A 14,832-nucleotide genomic window follows, 5' to 3' on the forward strand; every position below is an offset into this window, starting at 1 on the left:
ATCCTAAGCCTCCAAGGCCTTTGCAGCGTGTTATCTGTCTGCTGTACTATCCCCACATTCCTCATCTCCATGACTCAGCCTCCTCTCCTGCAGGTTTCACTCGGCTCCAGAAGGAGCCAGTGGTCCCTGATTGCTTTATATAGAGTTACGTTCTGGGTTGGAAGGGTGGAGGGGTTGGGCTGCGCCTCAGTGGCGCACATGCCTAGAATCCAGTCCTGAAGGTTTCAGAGCATGGCTCAGTAGTTGACCACTTCACTAGAATCCACCAGAGAGGGTCTGGGGGCGTGGCCTACTGACAGAATGCTTGCCTAATCCTGGAGCCTAGGTTCTGTCCAGACAAGACTGCCTCCTGAGCTTTTTTCCATAATACTTTCCACCGTTTCACATCATTGATTCATTGCTGTTCTAGATCCTGTCTGCTTCCTCCCACAAATAGTAACCCACAGGGAGGGAGGGGGCCTTTGTTTCAGATTCTACTCCAGGCCTGGCTTCTGAAGCCATGGCTGGTGGGCAGAGACTTACCAAATCCTAAGGGGAGGAATGAGTAGGCTCAAAACCACAAGCAGAGGTAGGTGTGGTGACTCAAGCCTGTAGCCCCAGCACTTGGGAGGATGGGGCACAAGGAGGTGTTCAAGGTCAAGGTCAGCCTGGGCTACAGGGAGAGTTTGTTTAACAAAACTATGAAACAACAAAAACCCAGAACACTGGTGCAGTTAGGGGGTGGTGGGATGGATCCGCAGGTAGACACTTGATGCCAAGCCCAATGTCTTAGGGTTTTTATTACTGCGATGAGAGGAGACGGTTTATTAACTGTTCATCACCGAAGGAAGTCAGGACAGGAGCTCAAGCAGGGCAGGAACCTGGAGGCAGGAGCTGATGCAGACGCCATGGTGCTCACTGGCTTGCTCCTCATGGCCTGCTCAGCCTGATCTCTTAGAGAACTCTGGACTAACAGCCCAGGGATGGCACCACACACAATGGGCTGGGCCCTCCCTCACTGAGCACTAATTAAGAATATGCCAGTTAATCCCAGGACTCTGGAGGCAGAGGCAAGCGGATCTCTTAGTTCCAGGTCAACCTGGTCTACAAGTCCAGTCCAGGACAACAGCCAGGGCTTTGTTACACAGTGGAACCCTGTCTCAAAAAAAAAAAAAAAAAAAAAGGGGGCTGGGGATTTAGCTCAGTGGTAGAGCGCTTACCTAGGAAGCGCAAGGCCCTGGGTTCGGTCCCCAGCTCCGAAAAAAAGAACCAAAAAAAAAAAAAAAAAAAAAAAAAAAAGACAAACCAAAACCCAAAAATACTATACCTCACAGGCCTGCCTACAACCTGATTTATGGAGACATTTTCTTAATTGAGGCTCCCTCCTCTGAGAGGATTCCAGCTTGTGTCACATTGACATAAAACTATCCGAGACACATCTAACAACCTCAGTTTGATCTCCAAAACCTACGCAGTGGAAGAAGAGAGCTGAGTCCCTCAAGTCATCCTCTCACCCCCCCCCCACACACACACCCCTCACACACGCAGAGGCACGCATGAATGAGTGCATTTTTAAAAATATTTCTCGGGGCTGGGGATTTAGCTCAGTGGTAGAGCGCTTACCTAGGAAGCGCAAGGCCCTGGGTTCGGTCCCCAGCTCCGAAAAAAAAGAACCAAAAAAAAAAAAATATTTCTCTGTGATGTGTGTGCGTTCATGTGTAGATGTGAGTGCAGTAGTTTGTTGGATCCCCCCAAAGCTGGAGTTACAGTAGGTGTGAGCCACCCAGCATGGATACTGGGAAACATACGTGAATCTCTTTACTGATGAGCCATTCCCCAGCCCCTAAGATTATATATATTTAATAATGTATTTTTTTTATATATTCATATGAGGATGTTAACGTGGGGTTTTCAGCAGTAGGACGCTGCTGACTCATGAAGAGCCACAGGTAAGGAAGGACTTCGGCCTGTTGCCTACAGCACAGGAAAGTGGCGTGGGCAAGAGCGTCATAAATGTTACTTCGTTGGGACAATCATTATGACTCCCTAGCAGTGGGATCTGAGCAAAGGAGACAGGTGAGAATTTTACTGAAACCAGAAGAACCCCAGGGAAATGGCTTTTTTTGGGTCGGGGGATCTCAAGTAACCCATTCTGGCCTCAAACTCCCTACTTATCTGAGGATGGCTTTAAACTCCTGATCACCCATCTCTGAAGAGCTAGGTGTGTGCTGCATGCCCAGCTTAGCCCAGGACTCTTTCGATAGGTACAAGTGGCCATCCGTTTTCCCATCCCATTTACCAGGTGGGGAGACACTGAGATTTCCAGTCTAACAGCTCAGAAAGTGGAGGCAGCGGTTTGAATGGTGAGGTTTGCATGACGTGGTCCCTGAGCACTTCCTGACAGACACCATGGTCACAGAGTGGTAGAAACTCCTATATACTTGGGGAGGGAGGGGCTCATGCACCCTCTCTCACTTCCACGAGGGGACTGTTAAGAGTAAGTCCTCTGAGGGTCTCCTGTAAGTACCACAGCTGCTGGTTCTTTGTTAAGATTAAGGTGTGTGAATGTGGGAGTATGTGTACCTACACATACAAGAACCCATATGCATGCCTGGCCCCTCAGAGAACAGAAGGGAGCAGAATGTCCCGGAACCATAGTTATAGAGAATTTTGAGCTGCCATGTGGGTTCTAGGAACTGGACCCAGGTTCTCTATAAGAGCAGCAACTGCTCTTAGTCACTGAGCCGTCTCACCAACCCTAACCTTTTGAGACAGGGTCTTACCACATAGCTGACCTGGAACACGTGTGCCTCTTCCTCCACAGAGCTGAGATTAGAGGAGTGTGCCACCATGCCCGGCACACTACTCTACACTTAGCAATAGTCAGTGTTCCATGACACAGGGTCTCCCTCTGTATTCCAGGCTGATCTTGAATTCAAGCAGTCCTCCCATCTCAGCCTCCAGAATGCCAGGACACTATGGCTGGCTCCTGGGTCCCTTGTTAACACTGTAAGAGGAATGTCTTCCAGATTGGGAGCAGACCGTGGAATGTCAAAGGTGACTGCAGTAGCTCAAAGAGGCAGACATCAGAAACACTTGCCAGGTTAGACTCTGGAGTTTATATCACACACACACACACACACACACACACACACACACACACACACACACTCACACACACACACTCTCTCTCTCTCTCTCTCTCTCTCTCTCTCTCTCTCTCTCTCTCTCTCTCTCTCCAGCCATTAAACCAAAGCCTGAAAGAAGTCACTTTGGTCAGAGCCAGACCGAAAGCAGACAAGACATAGCTGTCAAAGGACAAAAGGTCATCTCCCCTCCTGCCGAGCAGCCATGGCCAGTTGTTCAAGTTGCATCCCACACAAGCACACCTGCCAGCGGATGCCTAGGCTTTGGTCCACACCCAGAGATGGCTCCCTGATTTCTACACAAGATGGCTGAGGGTGGGGCAGCATACCAACCCTCCCTCCTCTAGCACCTCAGAGCTTTCAGGAACAGAAGTCATTTATTTGCTGTCCCCAGGGTTAGGATGAGTTCCGGGTGCCTGCTTCAGTAAGTCTAAAGGCCAGAGCAAAGGGTGCGTCCCCACCCTAGTTCCCCAGGCCAGGATCCTCTGGAGGAATGATGGGTGAGTGCGGACTACAGGGAGGGTCGAACATGCCAGCAATCCACTCGCTGGCATGACAGAACAGGCCCCAAGGGAGATGGGAGTGGCAAGGCTGAACATTTACTGGGTCACTTATCGCCACTGACCTCAACCCCCCAACCCTGTGCACACTGAAATCACCTGTTCAAGGTCACTTGGTCAGAATACCTGAATACCTTGGGTGTGACAAGCTGGGAGGACAGCTGACTAGGCAGTCTGGTAACCTTTCTGACTAGCACCTGTCCAACCTGGGAGACAGATCTTCAAAGTCTGAGATGAATGACTCCCGCTTCTCCATTTGTGTTTCCTTGGTGAATCAAGGAGTTTTGCATTACTGGAAGAAACAGCTAAGAGGCTGTTAGAGGAACAAGAGCAAACCACTTCAAGTCGTCAAGCGTGCAATGTGTACACATGTCCACGGGGAGGTCAGCCTCCCAAAGCCTGGGGTTATAGATATGTTGTGACGCTCGCACTGAACCCAACCGAACAGAGCTTTAGCACCAGTTAAATCAGGGGTCCCCACTTAACTCAGAGCTCAGCAATTTGGTTAGACTGGCTGGCCAGTCATCCTCAGGGAGCCGCCTGTCTCGGGCTCCCCCTGTTGGGCGTTACAGGTACATTACCACACCTTTTTATTTGAGCAGCAGAAGTTTGTGGACTGAGCCCCTCAGCCCCCCTTTAAAAACAGAATCTGGGGCTGGAGAGATGGCTCAGCGGTTAAGAGCACCCGACTGCTCTTTCAGAGGTCATGAGTTCAATTCCCAGCAACCACATGGTGGCTCACAACCATCTGTAAAGAGATCCGATTCCCTCTTCTGGTGTATCTGAAGACAGCTACAGTGTACTTATATATAATAAATAAATAAATCTAAAAAAAAACAAAAAACAAAAAAAAAAAACAGAATCTGATGCAGCTAAGGGCATCTTTTCATCCCTGATCTTCCTACCTGCACTTTCCAAGTGCAGGACTGGGCAGGCTGTTGCCACTGCCGGTTGAGGAAGTACCATCCCCTCCCTTTCAGAAGCCGGGTGACTTGTCAGAGGTGCAGACAGCACGCTCTCCACTCCCTCCAGAGCACAGGGCCCCAGGGTGGCAACTCCCCAGGCCATTAGCTGGCCTCAGCCTACCTCATCCTACACTGACTCACAGGTAAAAGGAGGGGCAGGGAAAGGCAGCAGGGCAGGACAAAGGAGGAAGTGGCGTGGGGGACGCCCCAGAAGAGGGAAGGGCCCCAGCTCAGGTCACAAGTTGGCTCTTTGAGGGCAGAGGCAGGAGACAACAGGGTGGAGTGGACCATCTTTATTAATGCACACAGTTACTGGGACGAGGCCATGATGCTGGACACACCTGTGGAGAAGGAAAAAGCAGGGTGAATTTGTGAAGAAGGAAGAGCTGCCTCCCAGGGAGCCACTGTCCTTCAGGGTCAGGTCAGTCACCACAGAGGTAGTTGGGTGCTGGAGTTTAGTGGTCTTGGATGTTATGTAATAGTGCTGTGCCTCAGTTTCCCTGTCTACATACACAGCCATCTTTCTTACAGGACTAGGGAGCTCAGTGAAGAGCATGAACAAGCCTGGCACCAAGCACTGTGTGCATTTCGCCCTGGCCAGCGGCTCTCCACTGCCAACAGAACTGTGTGGAATTCCGAGACCCAAGCATGGTGAGCACTGAACACTTTCTGTACAGTCAGGGTGACCAGTGGGAAGTGACACAGCTCGCAGCTGTTCAGCTTGGCCACTGACCCACTGGTGTCCCTCAACAGAGCCACGTTGAGAGCACAGGGTGGAGCCCAGCAGGAGTCCTGTCCCTGTCCTTCCCCACTTCATGACACTTGCTCTGACAGAAGGGTGTCACTACTCATGTAAAGACCATAGCCCAGGCTGGCCTTGAACCTCCCGCCTCCTGCATGCTGAGACCAAAGACACGTGCCAAACACCTGCTTTTTGCTCTTTTGGGGTGAGTCTGTTTACTCAAAGTGTGACAGGAATCACTGTCACCGCCGTTCACTCTGCACCTGGCTCTTGGCTGACTGCCCTACACGATGATCTCCATTCACATTCAACCTCCTAGGAGGCAGGCACTGTGCCATTTCTAATAGTTTCCAAGATAGAACAAGAGTCACTACCCTATGATGGGACCAAATGACATATGGAGAGCCACAGCCCTGTCAGGACTGTTACTGTCACCTACCTTTTCCAGATGAGAAACTGAGGCACAGAGAAGCAAGAGTACCCTGGCACAGGTAGCTATGAAGCAGGGGTGAAACAGACTTGAGAGCCCTGGGAACAGCAGAAGATGGGAATGCCCTGCCAGGCCTCTCTAGGCCCTGGGAAGAGCTGGAGAAAGTGAGTTGGGAGTCTTTAATTCCAGCACCCGGAAGGGAGAGGTAGGCAGGTCTGAGTCTGAGGCCAGCCTGGTCTACAGGGATGGCAAGAAGGCCCGAAAGGGAGAGCTAGAGAGAGGAGACCACACAGCGGGCTCACATACAGCAGGGAAGGCTACCCAGCATCCCTCACTGACTCCCCTGGGCTAGTCACCTGGATGAGGCAATGGAATCTGGCAGACAGTTCCCAGCCCAGGAAGGAACGCTCTGCCTGGTGCTTTGCACACCCAGCACTGCTCTGAGGACACCATGTCTCCCCTGTGTCTGCGGCCCCAGGCCACTTACTGTCAAAGTCGATCTTCTCCACGATGTTCTTGGGCTTAATGCTCTCCTCCTGGCTGCAGATGAAGACCTGCCCTGACTCGTCCGCGCTCCAGCCGTACTTGCTCATCCACACCCTCAGCTGGTTGTCTGCAGGTGACGCAGGCAGGTGTTGGTTGCCTAACCTAATACCAGGGGCTTTGGGGGCAGGGAAGTTGGGGCTAACCAGGCCAAGCCCCCTTTGCCCAACTGCTCTAGGCAACTCCCACCAGGACAGCAGCAGGCCTTGGAAGAGATCCTTCAGGGCAAAGCCAGCGTTCTGGGGCTCGTGCTCCACTTGGCCACCAGAGGGCGCATTCTTTCTCCTAGTCACATAGGGGTTTTGTTGTAGTTTATTTTTAATTTTGAGACAGGGATTTCATGTAGCCCTGAGTGGCTTGGACTCACCATGACTCCTAATACTTCTGACTCTCTCCCAAGAACCAGGATTACAGTGTGTGTGCCTCTAGGCCCAGTTTCCCTTAGTTTAACAATGCTTTCTATTTCTTTTAAAAACCACTTATTTATGTGTGTGTGTAGGTGTGAATGAATGCAGGTGCTCACAGGGAACCTCTTGGAGCCCGTGACCCGCCCACCATGATCTTCCAGATCAAGCAGGAAATGCTCACAACTGCTAAACCTCTCTGCAGCCCCAAGCTGCTTTCTTTTTGCAGACTCAAGAGCTGAGGTTTTGGTTTGGAGAGACCTTTTAAGAAATCATTCTGAGCAAGGCCAGTCCTTCTCAGAGCCACCATCCTATGTTCTGTCACTTCAGAGGACAGACCACGGAGGTTCTCCAAGGACCTGCACGTGACTGGAGGGAAAACTGACTTGTTACCTGGAATCACACAGCCCACAGACTGCCGGCACACATGACAGGCAAGCCCCTGCTGCAGGACCGCCACACTGGCTTTCCTCTCCAGGTTGCTCACCTCGAGGCACTGGGGCCCTGCCAAAGCCATCCCTCTAAAGCAGCCTCACTAACCTGGGCAGCACCAACTACAAGATACGAACGCTTCCAGGCCTGAGCTCTTGTATTCACTGCCATGGTCAGCATCAGGACCACTGTCTGAAACACGCATCCACTAACCAGTTGGTGCAGAGGCTTATGCTATAGCCCAGGCTGGCCTGGAACTCCAGACAACCTTCTTGCTCCAGCTTCCTACAAGGGTTACAGGGGGACGGCACCACACCTGGTGAGGGTGTTTTTGAGGCAGTGTCTCACTATGTAGTCCTGGTTGGCCTTGAACTCATGGAGATTCAGAGGGCAGCATCCTATACCAAACGTTCACCCACACTCTGGAGCAGGTAATAACCTAGGAGAGGTGCGGTGGGTCCCCTGCGCTGGCAGAGGCCCCATCCCCCAACCACCTATACCTCAGACTGACAGAAGTAGCACCGGGCCTCACCAGTCAGGTCTCCGAGCATCTCGGCCAGCAGCCAGCGGTCGATGTGCTGGTAGGTGATGCCCACGACATGGCAGATAACTGGAAATCAAAACCAAGACTGTCAGAGGCGGGGGAGCGAGGGCCAGGGATGCAGCCGTGTGGGAATTCTGGGCGCATGTGCGAGCGCTTTTGTGCCCTTCCCAGGTGTAGGAAATAGCAGTGGGTTTGCTCCAGATCACACACAGCTCCAAGCACAGCTTGATCCTCCTGGCTGTACAAGGCTTGAACTCTGTGAACTCCGCTCATATGATCTGACCTTCAGAATGTAAACAGATGCTCTAAATAAGATTGGCTACTGAACGACGCCTAGTCGGCCTCCTTTTTAATCTCCCTTCTCTCAGGTCCCTACTACACTGTCCCCAACCCCTCAGGAACCCAGGCTCGCAGGACTCACATTTTCGGACAGAGTCTTCAAAGCCAGTTATGCCTTCCAGGAGGTCCATGTTCTCATCCAGGGCTTGCTGTGGAAGAGACGATGCCCCGAGCATTAATTAACATGTGCACTAGCACTCCAGCATCACAAGAACCAGCAAGTGCTGCTGATGCTCCAAAGGCTGAGGCAGGAGGATCACAAGTTCCCGTCAGCAGGTGGGATCAGTCTGGATGCAGGAGGTCCTGCCCGTGTCTCTCTCTCTCGGGTTTAAGACAAGGTTTCTCTGTGTAGCCTTGGCTGTCCTAAACTTGGCTCTAAAAACCAGGTGGCCTTAAACTCAAAGAAATTCACCTGCCTCTGCCTGGCTGGGAAATTCAACAATCAAATCACAGAATGTAAATGTGTGCGCGCGTGCGCGTACACGTGTATACACACACACACACACACACACACACACACACACACACACACACACACACACACACAGAGGCAGGTCATTGGTACATTCTCCATGGCCTCCATCTCCCTCAGCCATAGGGTTTCCTCACTACCCCTCCCACCCACCACACCTCATCTATCTTTAGGCTGTTCTGTGCCTAAAGGCTCCCTTTGCAGCTCACCCTTCACCCTCCACCCCCAAGGTTTCTACTCTCAGCAAAGCATCTTCAACGGGAGTGGGAGGAGGAGGGGCCTGCACTTCGTTGGAAGCTGTTACTAAGATGGGAGGAAACCCAGGACCATCCTGGAAGCCACGTGACCATGTCTGCACTGGAAACGACACCCGAAGGCCAAGTTCACTGGGGATATATCAGGAGATGGCATGGTGTATGCTGAAAGCTGGGCAGAGGGCACCACGGAGCCCTCAGTGAACACAGCAGAGTGGCTTCTAAGTCAGCAGGGGGGAGGGGACACTGAGGAAGGCAACCCACAGTCTTTGACCTGACCACTGAACATGAATTTTTGGGATGTCAGACCTTCTGTTTTGTATGTTTTCAGTAGATAATGGTCTGACTTTTCTATAGCCTTGCCTTGGATGAAGAAGGGGTGGGGCTCAAACCATGCCTCAGAGGTTCTGGCAAGCTCTGTAGGAAGGCAAAGGCTCACTGCAGACCTGGCATGATGGGGCTTGGGACCTACAGGCTTCCATCCTCCCCAGGCTCCAGGTTTTTTTTTTTTTTTTTTTTTTGCTATTGTGTTTTGTCTTCTAAACATTTATTTTAGAAGGCAAGATTTGGGGCTGGAAAGATGGTCCAGTGGTTAACTCGGAGGAGGTCCTGAGTTCAATTCCCAGTAACCACAGGTGGCTCTCAACTATCTATGTTATTTGATGCCCTCTTCTGGCAAATAGGTGTGCGTGCAGCTAGAGCACTCCCATGCATAAAATAATAAATCTCCTTTAAAAAGGAAAAATTTTATATTTATGTGTGTGTGCACGTATCCATGTGAGCATGAACAGATGTGAGTGGGTGACCATGGTGGCCAGAAAAGGCTGCCCAGCAACTGTGCTGGAGCCAAACTCTGGTTCTTGTTATACAACAAAACAAAAGGCAGGGTGTTTTGCCTGCATGTGTACCAAGTGCATGGCCAGTGTACTGGCTGGTTTTGTGTGTCAACTTGACACAAACTGGAGTTATCACAGAGAGAGGAGCCTCCCTTGAGGAAATGCCTCCATGAGACCCAGCTGTAAGGCATTTTCTCAATTAGTGATCAAGGGGGGAGGACCCAGCCCATTGTGGGTGGTGCCATCCCTGGGCTGGTGGTCTTGGGTTCTATAAGAGAGCAAGCCAGTAAGTAACATCCCTCCATGGCCTCTGCATCAGCTCCTGCTTCCTGGCTTGTTTGAGTTCCAGTGCTGACTTGCTTCTTGGTCATGATGTACTTTTTGTGCAGGAAGAGAAACCCGACTAAGACAGGCAATGTCCATGGAGGCCAGAAGAACACGATGGGTCCCCTAGAACTGGAGTTACAGATGGTTCTGAGCCACTGCTCTTAACTGCCCTGGTCTGGAGCTCTATCCTCAGCCTCCTAAGCTCTGGAACTCAGGCAAGGGCCACCAACCCAGCTTAGCTTTCCCCTGGGCATCTGTCCATGTGAAGGCTGGAAAGGCAGAGAGCTCGGATGGATAAGAGAGGGTTTGCTTCTAACTAGGGACTCAACACAAGGGGACAGGGTGAGCCTCAGCCACGTGGGTCAGTCATGGCTCTATGTGAAGCCCTGAGCACAGAGCCTGGGACCTTGGCTGACACTGCCTTTGCTTGTCTGAGACAGCTCTCATGCAGCTCAGGCTGACCCCAACTCTGTACAGCTGAGGTGGCACCGAGCTTCTGATTCTCCCACCCCCACCTTCTAGACTTACAGTGTACACTAGTGTGCCTGGTCTTAGGAAGTGCTGGGTGGGGATGGCCCCCAGGGCTCCCCACATGCTAGACATGTACTCTAGCATCCCAGCCTGCACCCTAAAGACATTACCCAGAAGGCTTGAAAGTGGCAGGTCTCCAGCAGGTCCCCGAGGTACAAGATCTGTCGGATGGGCCGCTCTTCTTGCTGGAATCAGGAAGCATTAAGGAAACAGTGCGGGAAGCCATAGGTTTAGCTCAACCCTCTCTTCCTATCTCCTAGCTCCCCAGCCCCCCAAAAGAACTGGGAACTACGACTGGGGGTGCAGTTCAGCAGCACAGTGCCTGAGTACTTGCCTCCTACGTGTGAGGGCTTGGGTTCCATCCTCAGCACCACAAAAAATACCCACCACTTGGGAGACAGAGGCAGCTGATCTCTGTGAGTTCAAGCACAGCACGGCCTACACAGCAAGTTCCAGGCCAGCTAGGGTGATAGAGCAAGACCCTTTCTCAAAATACATGAAAAGAAAGAAAAACTCTGAGGTAACAAGATGGCCCAGCAGGTAAAACCGCAGCGTAAGCCTAAGGACCTGAATCCCTGGTACCCACAGGAGGAAGGGGAGAACTGTTACTCCAAGTTGTCCTTTGACCTCCACGTGTACTCCCAGACATGGGAGCACCATGCAGCATCCAGGGACTGGCCCAGCACTCAGGGCATGCACAGAGCCCTCTACCCGCCCTGCTTCCCAGCCTTCGCATGCTGCTGCAAGGATACATGTGCCTGGTCGATCATACATTTACACAGAGTGAAGTCGGTGTGGGGCAGGTTGGTGAGGGCTTTCAGCAGAATCTGGGCAGTGACTGTGGTCTGGAAGAAGGCTGGGTTGAACTGGTACCTGAGGACAGTAAGAGACATAGCAGCTGTGGTGTCTTGCAAAGCTGGCTGTAGTGGTACGAGACTGCAACCTTAGGACCCAGGCTGGTTACAAGTTTGAGGGTCATCTGGGCTGCTTTTATACAAATGGGTAAAATGATAGCCTGTATATGCCCCTTGCTACACGCTAGACCCTGCTAGGAATGTGTGAGCCCCAACACCCACTGTCTTTTCTATGCAACCTTAATTTCTCCAGTGCACTTCCCTGCTCTAGACACCAGATACAGTGAGAAGCAGACTTCTGGAGTGGGCATTCCCACTCTGAGCCAGGCTGCCTCTGTGCAGCCCCCGCCCCATCCTGTAAGAGGGGAGGCTACCACACAATGAACACTCAAGGTGCAGCCATCATCTCCAGCAAATATGTTAACCCCATTTTACAGATGTGAAAGCTAAGGCTACACAAACTGGTGCCTACAAATGGCAGAAGCAGAGGCAGGTGGACCACTGTGAGTTCAAGGCCAGACTGGTCTGCATAGCAAATTCCACAGCCAACAACCACACAGCGAGAGACCCTGATTCAAAAACAAGACACCGAAACACACCAAGCTATACAGCAGGTGGTGTGTCAAGAAAGCACCGGAGGGGGGTTGGGAATTTAGTTCAGTGGTAGAGCGCTTGCCTAGCAAGCGCAAGGCCCTGGGTTCGGTCCCCAGCTCCGAAAAAAAGGAAAAAAAAAAAAAAAAAAAGCAAGCACGGGAGGCATCCGGGTGTGGTAGCACATGATGCGTGTACTCGAAAGTCTGAGGCACAGGAGCCCCAGGAGTTCGAGGTCAGCCTGAGCTCTACAGTAAAGTGCTGGGTGGGTCTCAGAGAACGCAAGCCGGATGATGGCACGTGTTCATCATGACAGCACTTGGGAGGAGGAGTTCAATGTCATCTTGATAGCAAGTTCAAAGCCACTGACAGCTACAGGACCCTGGCTAAAAATAAGCAAATAAATTAAGAAAACAAGAAAAAGGACCAGAGATGGCTTAGTCAGTATAAACACTTACGGTGTAAACTCACTGATCTAAGCTAAATCTGGACTCATAAAACAGGATTCAGTGAGTTTGCCCCAGCGCTGCCATGGGGAGACGAGAAACAGAATCTTCTAGAAGTGTGCAGGCCAATCAGCATTCAGAAGCAGAAATCAGAAAGGTGGAAAGTGCCGGACATGGTGTCCTTAGTCCCAAGGCCACCCTGGTCTATAGCAGGAGTGCCAGGACTCAGCAAAACAAACCGGTGGAAAGCAAGATTGACCACTTCAGGTTGTCCTTGGACCGCCACCCTTGCCCTCACACTCATAAAACAAAATGAATTTAAAAGAATAAAATAGGGCTGGAGAGTTGGCTCAGAGGTTAGGAGCACTGGCTGTTCTTCCAGAGGTCCTGAGTTCAAATCCCAGCAACAACATGGTGGCTCACAACCATCTGTAATGGGATCGAATGCCCTCTTCTGGTGTGTCTGAAGGCAGCGACAGTGTACTTGTATATAATAAATAAATCTTTAAAAAATAATAAAATGTTTATGCCAGGTAGGCACGGCAGCCTGCCTGGCACTCCAGTCTCTGAAGATGTTACCACAGGGATGCCAAGAGCAAGCTGGTTAGCCAGACAAGCTGTGTTGGTGAATTCTGGGCTCTGACTCTGAATAAAGTGGAAGAATGATTGAAGATGACTGGTTGATATCAACCTCAAGCCACATGCATGTGTGCACACACAGCCCCTACACACACACACACACACACACACACACACACACACTCATGAATATGGGTAAAGAAAAAAAATGGAAGAAGGCTGCCTCCAACCCAGAGGAAGATGCATGGTGCGGAAGAGCTTGAGCTATGTGATTACAGCAGAGCTCAAAGCAAACAGACCTGACCTAAGCTGATCTGGACCCAAGGCTGGGCCATAAGGGCTCAACAGTGGTTTACCTAAGCCAGGGATGTGATGGGGTAAAGCACATGAGCTGAGGGCCAGCGGAACTAACAAAATGGATGTTCATTTACAATAATCTGTCAAGAAACAGAGAATCGTTTATTACCCTGTATGTTTTTGGAATGGATTAAAAACAAAACAAAACAAAACAACCCCACTCAGACCCTTAGTTTACACACAAAGAGAAGTCACACCCTGCAGCTTGCCCCAGGCACCTCTGCACCAGGTTCCCTATCCAGAGTGGCTTTCTGCTAGCTAGCTCCTGGCATGAGGGTGGGGACAGACACTCACAGTTTCAGGACGGCCAGGTTGGCTTCTAGATCATAGGCATTCTCCTTGGCCTGTGTCTCCACATACCGCTCCAAGGTAGCCAAGTTCTCGGGATTGTACCTGGTAGGGTGTTAAGATGGGTGAGTACCCTGGCATGGTGGATACATGCCATTCATCCCAGTACCTAGGAGGCTGAGGTAGGACAGGAGGATTGCAAGTTTGAAGCTAGTCTGGGATTTATAGTGAAAACCTGTCTCAAAAAAGGAAGATAACTAGACAGACAGACATGGGTAAACAGAAGAGAACAACAGAGGCCAGTCCCATTATAGGACTTAGGGACCACTGTAATTTGTTAACCTGAACTCACTCTCTTCCTTCCGGCAGCTTTGATTCTAGCCATGTGGTATTCCTTTCTTTATTATTCTTTTTAATAAAGCTACATTCATTCGATCTTAAATAATTTAGTCCCATCCACTGAAACTACCTAGATAGCTGATCAACTGTACTACCTCCAGTAAGTCTTGTTCACAACATGGACCTCTGGTTAGCCCTACTTGAGCCCCGGGTCGTGTCTAAGATGCCTCCAACCGCAGCCAGTCTCTGCAGCCCCTATGTGTTCCTGAATACCTTCTCTTGGATTCCGTTCTGACCCAGTTCCACTCTCTCCTGCCTAGGTCAATACGTGGCTTGCCCTGGCCAGGCCCTGATCTCTCCTTACTGTCACTATCTGTTAAAAGGGGTTGTCGCCGGGATGGAATGGGAACCTAGGTCCAGGAACGCAGGACCTGTGGCTGTTTCCATCACCTCCGGTTCCCACTGGCCAAATAGAAATCAGTGAACATTATGTAGGATGGCCCACAAGAAGGACAGAGGAGGAAGAAACTAAGAAACATCGAGAGTCTGTGGCAGCAGAAAAGGTAAAGTTGAGGGACAAAGCTAAACTTGGAAAAACTCCGCCTCTGGAAGAGCGTGAAGCCCTAGCCACCCAGGGCTGGCTTCCCGTCTTCTCCACCCCGCTTGATCAGAGCGCGCCCTCCAGCCGAGCTCAGACCTGTCGATACCCTTGAGCAACTTGCCCACGTTTGCTCTCATCTGCTCAAACATCGCCATGACCACTGTCGCCTTCTGCAGCCCCAGCTGGAGTCGAACACCAGTTACGGTACTAAGTACTCAAGGACCGGAAGAAAAAGAAACGTGGTGGAAGCGGAATTACGTCACACCCTCTCTC

The 14,832-nt window shown here is 51.1% G+C and overlaps 1 protein-coding gene and 1 long non-coding RNA gene across 4 annotated transcripts; one reads left to right on the plus strand and one right to left on the minus strand.

Annotated features, from left to right (window-relative positions):
* Positions 1-4,825: 4,825 nt before the first annotated feature.
* On the plus strand, positions 4,826-8,072 carry LOC148007306 (uncharacterized). 2 transcript variants are annotated; one of them, XR_015650426.1, is made up of 4 exons: positions 4,860-5,071; positions 5,182-5,301; positions 5,404-5,597; positions 7,100-8,072. It is a non-coding gene; the product is annotated as an uncharacterized LOC148007306 (long non-coding RNA). The 2 variants fall into 2 exon arrangements; XR_015650429.1 differs by lacking the exon at positions 5,404-5,597 and having other exon boundaries at positions 4,826-5,071.
* Eif3k (eukaryotic translation initiation factor 3, subunit K) lies at positions 4,929-14,795 on the minus strand. Of its 2 annotated transcripts, none has more exons than XR_015683207.1 (8): positions 14,656-14,795; positions 13,626-13,724; positions 11,257-11,377; positions 10,615-10,689; positions 8,167-10,102; positions 7,734-7,811; positions 6,310-6,435; positions 4,929-4,991 (listed from the first exon to the last, which is right to left on the minus strand). XR_015683207.1 is itself a non-coding variant. In NM_001398703.1 (8 exons), exons 1-8 carry the CDS (start codon positions 14,712-14,714, stop codon positions 4,960-4,962), a joined length of 657 nt encoding a protein of 218 aa, NP_001385632.1. In that variant the 5' UTR covers positions 14,715-14,780; the 3' UTR covers positions 4,929-4,959. The 2 variants fall into 2 exon arrangements, 1 of the variants encoding a protein (NP_001385632.1); NM_001398703.1 differs by having other exon boundaries at positions 8,167-8,233; positions 14,656-14,780.
* Positions 14,796-14,832: the final 37 nt, after the last annotated feature.

This window comes from Rattus norvegicus, chromosome 1 (genome assembly GCF_021556685.1).
Source record: "Rattus norvegicus strain SHRSP/BbbUtx chromosome 1, alternate assembly SHRSP_T2T, whole genome shotgun sequence".
Classification (NCBI taxonomy): Eukaryota; Metazoa; Chordata; class Mammalia; order Rodentia; family Muridae; genus Rattus; species Rattus norvegicus.